Source organism: Macaca nemestrina, chromosome X (genome assembly GCF_043159975.1).
Source record: "Macaca nemestrina isolate mMacNem1 chromosome X, mMacNem.hap1, whole genome shotgun sequence".
Classification (NCBI taxonomy): domain Eukaryota; kingdom Metazoa; phylum Chordata; class Mammalia; order Primates; family Cercopithecidae; genus Macaca; species Macaca nemestrina.
The window spans coordinates 49,336,960-49,345,367 of NC_092145.1; the positions used below are offsets into that span (position 1 = coordinate 49,336,960).

Genomic DNA, 8,408 nt, shown 5'->3' on the forward strand with positions numbered 1-8,408 from the left:
AGGATTGCCCAGCCTCTGCCTTTGTACAACTTTCCCTTAAAAAACTGCCAATCCCACTACTGTTTGGCCCAATAGTGAGAACTTTTTCCTGCTGCCTCTTGGTGCTTTTGTCTATGCCCCTTATTCTGCCTGCTGAAGACATTCTTGCTAGCATGGACTTAAACCCCTACAGCTCTGACAATCCTCTTTCTCTTTTGTTTTACATGAAGGGTCTGGCAGCCAAAGCAATCACTCAAAGTTCAAACCTTATCATTTTTTGCTTTGTTCCTCTTGGCCTTGGTTTTGTACATCAGCTTTGAAAATACCATTCCAGAGTTAATGCTGGGGTTAATTTATAACTAAGAGTGCTCTAGTTTTGCAATACAGGACATGCTATAAAAATGGAAAGATGTTGCTTTCTGAGAGATGCAGGTGGATTCTTGGGCATTTGCTGTAAGTACTTTTTTTTCTCTTTGGGAACTTTGAACATCTCTATCAGCAAGTCAGAGTCCCAAATAACCAAGTTGACAAGTCAGAGTCCCAAACCAAATTCCTGGCTCTAGGGGCGAAGGTCTAAGTGTGGTCATCTAATACTTGACTTTCTACCAGCCTCAGTGACTTTTAAAGAAAGAGGACTCTGATGACAATATGGAGATTGGATAGAGTGGTGAACAATGGGGGGTTGGTATGGAGGATACAGGAGATGGTGTGACCTGTTAGGAGCCAATATAGTAGCTCAGGCCATGAACTGAGAGGCAGAGGCAGCAGGAATGAAGAGAAGGGATAAGTTTTGAGAGTTATTTAAGAGTTAGTATTCATAAGACATCATGCTTCATTAGATGTGGGGAATGAGAATAAAAGGAGACTCTAAGATTATTCCCAGGTATCTGGCTTAGGTGTCTCTATAGACAGTGACGTGATAGACTGAGATGTGGAATGAAGATGAGGGAGCAAGCTTAAGGGGTAGGGAGATGATATGTTTACATATGGCAACTTTGAGATTTTCTTATTGAGACTGGGGTCTGTGTGGACCATCCTGGTGGATATATCCAAAAGACAGCTGGATAAATGGCTAGGAGTTCAGGAGAGCAATCTGACTGAGAGAGATACAGTTTCTAGCAACTGAGTGCCGAGGGTAAGATCACTCAGGAAGAAGATGGAGGGCGGAGGAAGGATCGTTTTTCTGAGTTCATAGATCTCTTCCTTCTAAGTACACATGTCCACTTTCATGGGATTTCCACACCTGACTCCTTTACTCCACTTCTTTGCACTCTTCCAGGATCAGAGAACCTTACACCATATCTTTGTGGCTTTCTTTATAATAATTAAAAGTAACATGCATAGGTGTAAGAATAATAGTGTTAAGATGTCTTACAACTTAGAAATGACTGCTTAGATGTTACTAAGATGAATGGTGAAAGAAATCTAAAATGTAGAAAGTTATTATTTCATTTTCCAGTTGTTTGAAAATACCTCTGTGGCTTCCATGCATTGCAAAATGCATGAATTTCAGCTCATGACTTGTACATGGCTCCATAAACCACCACCGGTCCATTCCAACTAATCATATATTGTACAAATTACTTTCATTTTGTCTTTTAGCCAAAGAAGTTGCAAGTGTTCTCTCATCTCGTAGATTTTATTTTAAGAAAATGCCAAATGAAAAAAAAATCTAAAATTCTAATTGACAATGAATAATGTATGAAGAGGGAGTACTAGTTTAACCTAAGAATACCCCTTCTCTCTCCAAAAGGCTGCCTCTAGTTCAAATAAAAAGTGATTCAATTTCCATGAATTTAATTTACTCACAGCATTTTCATAATGTTGCTATAACACCTGAATGATAGTACATGGCATTATTTCTGTGGTCCCAGCAAGCCACTTCTTCTACTCCCTGTCCATATTAGATGCATCTCCAATTTTTCAGGGGAGAGAAACCCCTGCTCAGCCCCTGATGAGCACATCATCAAATATTTACTATTGTTTTATTAATCAATGTGGGCGATTATTATGTGTCTCTGGCTCAGGGAGTATTTCATCCAACTAAGCTCCCTCAATGGTTCTCTCACTTCATCTCTTATAGATTAACTTCCTTCCAAAATGTCACCATTCCTCTATCTGGGTCTCTTGGTACTTGGGCTTCATTCTACAATCCGTTGTGCATCACCTGAAGGCAAAGTAATAGCCTGCCATTCACCCCAACAAAATGCCACTCTCTATAAGATGTCATCCATCAATGCTGATTTTGCATTCAACCTGTACCGAAGGTTCACTGTGGAGACCCCAGATAAGAACATCTTCTTTTCCCCTGTGAGCATTTCTGCAGCTTTGGTTATGCTTTCTTTTGGGGCCTGCTTCAGCACCCAAACTGAGATTGTGGAGACCTTGGGGTTCAACCTCACAGACACTCCCATGGTAGATATCCAGCATGGCTTCCAGCATCTGATCTGTTCACTGAATTTTCCAAAGAAGGAACTGGAATTGCAGATAGGAAATGCCCTCTTCATTGGCAAGCATCTGAAACCACTGGCAAAGTTCTTGGATGATGTCAAGACTCTCTATGAGACTGAAGTCTTTTCTACTGACTTCTCCAACATTTCTGCAGCCAAGCAAGAGATTAACAGTCATGTGAAGATGCAAACCAAAGGGAAAGTTGTAGGTCTAATTCAAGACCTCAAACCAAACACCATCATGGTCTTAGTGAACTATATTCACTTTAAAGGTAAGACTTTCAGATGTCAATTTTCAGTCTAGGGCTCAGATACTTGGGTGGAGTGCTGAGGGGAGCTCATGGTCTCTTATTACTGGCATCAGTAGGTGTCCCTCATACCACAGTGATCTGCTCCACTGAACATAGCTGTGAATAGTATTGGATCTTCCAAGATGGACACACAGCTCTGTGAATGAGTCCAGGAAATTTCTAGGGAGAGCGCCCTTTCAGAGAGGTGGGTGACAATGGTATGAACATCTTGCTCATAATTGGCTAAAGATTCATGGTTTCCAAAAGATTTGGTGAGGTGGGACAAGCTTGCACTTGTCAAGTAGACATATTTGTATGTAAAGCCTACTGTGATTCTCACTTGCTGTACATACTTAGGCATGTTACATACATGATTTTACCATGTATTATACACTCACTGTGTACTAAACACCATCCTACATGTGTGGTATACACACACTGTCTCATCGAATCCTCATAAGTGCCCAAGTTTACACAGTTAATAAGTTTTAGAACTGATATTCCCAGCAAGGTCGTGTGAGTCTAAAGCTGGTGCTTGTAGAAACAAGAATCATGTGACTATTTTCTAAAGGTAGTGTGCTCAAATGATTTCTCCTGGTTCTATAGTATATGTCAGTCACATTTCTTGGAGGAGTAATCAATTGTCAGCCACAAACCACACGTATATAGATTGGCTAAAATGGCAGAACAGATCTATTGTCTCATTTTGCCCTAGTGTGTTTGATGTCCTTGTACCTTTTTATGGAAGAGGAAACTATGGCTCTGATGGGCTTAGTGTGGTATAGTAGTTTTGAGCACAAATCATGGAGCCCAACAGTCCTGGACTGTATGTACCTAACTCTGTGGTGGTCTTAATTTCTAAATGAAATGACTAATGGAAAAGGTCTTGTTGGTACTGATACCGGTTTAAAATAAACACCTCTCTTTTCTTTGTATTTTAAGCCCAGTGGGCAAATCCTTTTGATCCATCCAAGACAGAAGACAGTTCCAGCTTCTTAATAGACAAGACCACCACTGTGCAAGTGCCCATGATGCACCAGATGGAACAATACTATCACCTAGTGGACATGGAATTGAACTGCACAGTTCTGCAAATGGACTACAGCGAGAATGCTCTGGCACTCTTTGTTCTTCCCAAGGAGGGACAGATGGAGTCAATGGAAGCGGCCATGTCATCTAAAACACTGAAGAAGTGGAACCGCTTACTGCAGAAGGGGTAAATACTTTAGAGGATGTGTGGGTGGAAGGTGGTCATAACAGTGCAGGTGAAACTGAGTTCAGCAGAAACCCGGAGGCAGAAGAATCACCCTAAACTACCCAACGGCTATGTATGATCACTAGAATATGCCAAGAAAATACTGTCTACCAGGCCCTCGGCTGGGCATTCTACATACTTCATATCATCCAAGCACATCAACAAACCTACAAAGGAGGCAGTATAATTGGCATTTTTCAAATTAGGAAGTCTGGTCTTTAAAGATAAGATGAGCTCCCCAAAGTCAGCCTACTAGTAAATTGATGCCTTCCTGTAGACCAACTAGAGCTCAAGGAACAGGTTGGATTTTGATGTTGAAAGGTGATTGTGCAGCCACTTTGGACTGGAAGTGCAAGGCAGAAAACTGTGAAGCTCCTGGGTGCTACCCATTAACCTTCATGCCACTGGCTCCCTGACCTTGGTCATCACCCCAGAGATGTTTTCTCTTGATTATAAAGGAGTTATATCTCCCTACTCCCAGTGTTTCAGCCCAACATTGACTGTACCTGAGTGCATTCCTTTCAGAATAACTTCTGTGAGTTTGGTGCCATGTATTGACTTACATAGTAATGGTTGTCAATACTCAGGGAAGAAGCAGAGTTCAATATAATACCATCATGAGAGAGAGAAGGAGACTCATAAGCTTGATATGGTGATTACCATGTGTTCCCTTCCTCTTTCCCCACAGATGGGTTGACTTGTTTGTTCCAAAGGTTTCCATTTCTGCCACATATGACCTTGGAGCCACACTTTTGAAGATGGGCATTCAGCGTGCCTATGCTGAAAATGCTGATTTTTCTGGACTCACAGAGGACAATGGTCTGAAACTTTCCAATGTAAGTTGATAAACTAGAGTTCTTAAATGTATGAACTGGAAAGGAAATTAGGAGTCAATTAATTCAACTTTCTTATTTTACCAATTAGCAATCTGATGCCTAGAGAGGCAGTGCGACTCCTCCTAACCTAGAATCACTCCAGAGTCATTCCCATTACTCCAAATAAGTAATTGTATCAGCTTCTTCCATCCTTGACCTTTATGTCCTAAAATTACTCTGATAGAACAGCTTAATGATCAGAAGTGACTCTGGTGAGATGCAGTTCTGGAGGAGGTGTGAGGAGGGAATGCTTAAGATGTGACTCCTGGAGGCAGCAGGCCATAGTGTTTCCCAACAGCTAGCCGTAGAATCACCAGAGAATGATTGACTACATTTAGCGGAGGAAGCTACATATTCTAGCACCATAAACAAAGCATAGCAAAGGGGCGGCCCCACCTTTCCTTTCACTTTCTTACTTCTAGACCTTCCCAAAGACTGTTCCTGTTTCTTCAGAGACCAGCAGGATTTCCTCTCCCCACACAGGCTGCCCATAAGGCTGTGCTGCATATTGGTGAAAAGGGAACTGAAGCTGCAGCTGTCCCTGAAGTTGAACTTTCGGATCAGCCTGAAAACACTTTCCTACACCCTATTATCCAATTTAATAGATCTTTCATGTTGTTGATTTTGGAGAGAAGCACAAGGAGTATTCTCTTTCTAGGGAAAGTTGTGAACCCAATGGAAGTGTAGTTGGGGAAAAGGCCATTGGCTAATTGCACGTGTGTATTGCAATGGGAAATAAATAAATAATATAGCCTGGTGTGATTGATGTGAGCTTGGACTTGCATTCCCTTATGATGGGATGAAGATTGAACCCTGGCTGAACTTCGTTGGCTGTGGAAGAGGCCAATCCTATGGCAGAACATTCAGAATGTCAATGAGTAATTCATTATTATCCAAAGCATAAGAAGGCTCTATGTTTGTATATTTCTCTTTGTCAGAATACCCCTCAATTCATTTGCTCTAATAAATTTGACTGGGTTGAAAAATTTTCCCTTTTCTGTCTTCTGGGGAATAGCTAAAAAGCAGGTCAGGTCTTCATATCTCAGTATTCCAATAAGATCAATGGACATAGAACAATGCAGATGCATTGTCTTATATGTGAACTTCTCAACCCCCTTCCCTCTGTCCCATTAGTAGGATTCTCTGTGTTCTTGCCAGATCTGATTGGTAGGTTGAATAAAGGAACTCCCACTATGGGAATGAGTTACAGACTTGAGAGGGATGTAGCTTTTGTTACTGAACAAGCATGGGACAATACAGCAAGAGACAGAGAAACTCCCCTGTCCAACCCCACCCTCCCCCCCAAAAAAAGAAAAACACACTTCCACTTTGCCAATGTATAAGCTGAGAGTGGAGAAAGAAATTCATTCATGTCATATCTCATAGCTCCTCTTTTTCTGTATCCTAATCAGACTCCTTTCCATATATAGCACCCCTGTCCCACTTGTTTAAGTAGGAATAACCTTTTGGGCTCTAATTTCACAGAATTTTGGTACTTTTGTATCCCCAGATCCTTCAACAACCTTCCCTATGCCTGTACATGCCAACTCATTCCCACCTACCAAACTAGATTTTATCTCAGACAATATGTATTTAAAGTTTGAGTATAAATGGCATAGTGAGTGGTAGTGATGTAGTATCTGAAATTCTAGCCCTGAGGTAAAACAATTCAGTGACAGGAAAATAGTAAAAAAAAAAAAAAAAAAGAAAGAAAAAGAAAAAAAAGGAAAAGTACTGTTGTAGATGTTGTACTTCCATATTTAAATAAATATTTGTTTAGAAAAGCATGTGTATTACAAACATTCTAATTTTTGCTTATTAGACCCATTTGCATGGAAGTTTGCTTATTCCTGGTATAGTTCACACTTTGCTTTGTGTAAGAAATTTTTGAAGCCCAGAGCAGAATCTCTGGTACAAAAAAATCATTGTTAATATGGAGTTCTGTTTCACTGAAGTTACATTACAATCCTGGCCCTGCTACTTAGTGTTTGGTGATCTCGGACAAGGCACTTAAACCCTATACCTTATTTTCTTCATTTGTAAAATGTAAACAATAAGAATATCCATGTCATTGGGATTTTGTGAACCTTCAATGTTGCAAAGCATGTAGCATGGAATACGCTCATCACAGAGCCTGAGACCTGATAAAAAGCCCTGTAAATATCATGTTGGTCAACATCAGACAGTGGGCTGGTATCAGAACCAAGATTGTAATGTTAGTCTCTTGATTTGCAGGTTTCTGTTCTCTAGCTCAGGCTCTACCTCCAGAGGCCAGAGTAAATGTAATATCAACTGCTTCCTACCCCCTACCCTCCAAATGAGTTCTATCAGAGCTTGTTCTGGAAGGAATATCAGTATCTTCAGAGGGAAGTCAGATTAAAAGACATTATCCCTCAAGTAATTCATGTGTCTCCTTAGAGACTAAACCTCATTCAGTCATTCTTTCCTGTGGTCAGATCATGAAGGGCTATCACTGTTTGTCCTGTGACAAACTAAGAATAGCAAACTAAGAACAGAAACTTAACCTCGTGAAGTTTACCCATAAAATAGCTAGAACATGTATCTCACTTAATAGAGAAAATTTGTAGCAGAAGTTTTACTAAATTGGGAATAAGACAAGGATCCTCTATATTATTGCTTTTATTTAAAATGGTATTGGAGATGTTAGTGCAGTAAAACAAGAAAAATAAATAAACATTAAAAGAATAGAGTGGAAAGGAAGAAAAATCTGTCTGCACAGAAAAACCAGGAAAATATATTAACAAATTCTTAGAAAAAAGACAGAAAACTTATTTGGAAACCAGCCACAAGAAAGTAGTGGTATGGATTGCATGGAATTTACCAATTCTGCTTTCCTTTCTACATTGTGATAGAATTATAGACACATGGCTTCCCTGATAAACTACATGTTCTAGCCTCCCTAGCAGTTAGGTGTGGTCATGTAAGTAAATTCTCAACAATGAAATATGAATGTAGGTGATATATAACATCTATCAACTAGGGCATTACAATAGTTGGGTACTTCCTCCACTCTTTTTCTGCCTTCGTTAAGCTGGATTGTGGACTTACTTATGATCAAGTTTGGCCACAAGCAGGTAAAGAGCTCTTTGGCAGTCTGGTGAAATCTACGTACATCTTTTCAGAATAATTCTTTAAACGCTAAGAAAAAGTAGGACTACAATACCCCTAATAATGTAGAAATATAATTATTAAAATAATATTGAAATTACATCAGCAAGATGGCAGAATAGGAAGCCCTGGATCCTCCTCCCCTACCTCCTTGACAAACACCAATTCAACAACAATACACAGACAAATTCCCTTTGTAAGTATACCCATTATGGAAAACTGTATGGAGGTTCCACAAAATGTTAAAAACAGAACTACCATATTATATAGCAATCCCACGTCTGGATATTCACAAAAAATAATTGAAATCAGGATCTCAAATAGACATTTGCACACCAATGTCCACTGCAGCATTATTCACAGTAGGTGAGATATGGAAACAACCTGAATGTCCATCAGTAGATGAATGGATAAATGTTTCTACATACAA

General features: G+C 39.9%; 1 protein-coding gene across 2 annotated transcripts; it reads left to right on the forward strand.

Annotated features, from left to right (window-relative positions):
- Positions 1 to 369: 369 nt before the first annotated feature.
- On the forward strand, positions 370 to 5,615 carry LOC105499704 (serpin family A member 7). Of its 2 annotated transcripts, none has more exons than XM_011772479.2 (5): positions 370 to 432; positions 2,063 to 2,701; positions 3,662 to 3,935; positions 4,663 to 4,810; positions 5,333 to 5,615. In XM_011772479.2, exons 2-5 carry the CDS (start codon positions 2,080 to 2,082, stop codon positions 5,534 to 5,536), a joined length of 1,248 nt encoding a protein of 415 aa, XP_011770781.2. In that variant the 5' UTR covers positions 370 to 432; positions 2,063 to 2,079; the 3' UTR covers positions 5,537 to 5,615. The 2 variants fall into 2 exon arrangements, with proteins under 2 accessions (XP_011770781.2, XP_011770782.1); XM_011772480.2 differs by having other exon boundaries at positions 5,272 to 5,426.
- The last annotated feature ends 2,793 nt before the right edge of the window (positions 5,616 to 8,408 follow it).

What these genes read in the sequence shown, in the direction of transcription:
- LOC105499704 (XM_011772479.2), top strand. Translation starts at nt 2,080, where the DNA reads ATGTCACCATTCCTCTATCTGGGTCTCTTGGTACTTGGGCTTCATTCT. An exon ending in GAACTATATTCACTTTAAAG is followed by an intron (nt 2,702 to 3,661) that starts GTAAGACTTTCA and finishes TTGTATTTTAAG; the next exon opens with CCCAGTGGGCAAATCCTTTT. An exon ending in AACCGCTTACTGCAGAAGGG is followed by an intron (nt 3,936 to 4,662) that starts GTAAATACTTTA and finishes CTTTCCCCACAG; the next exon opens with ATGGGTTGACTTGTTTGTTC.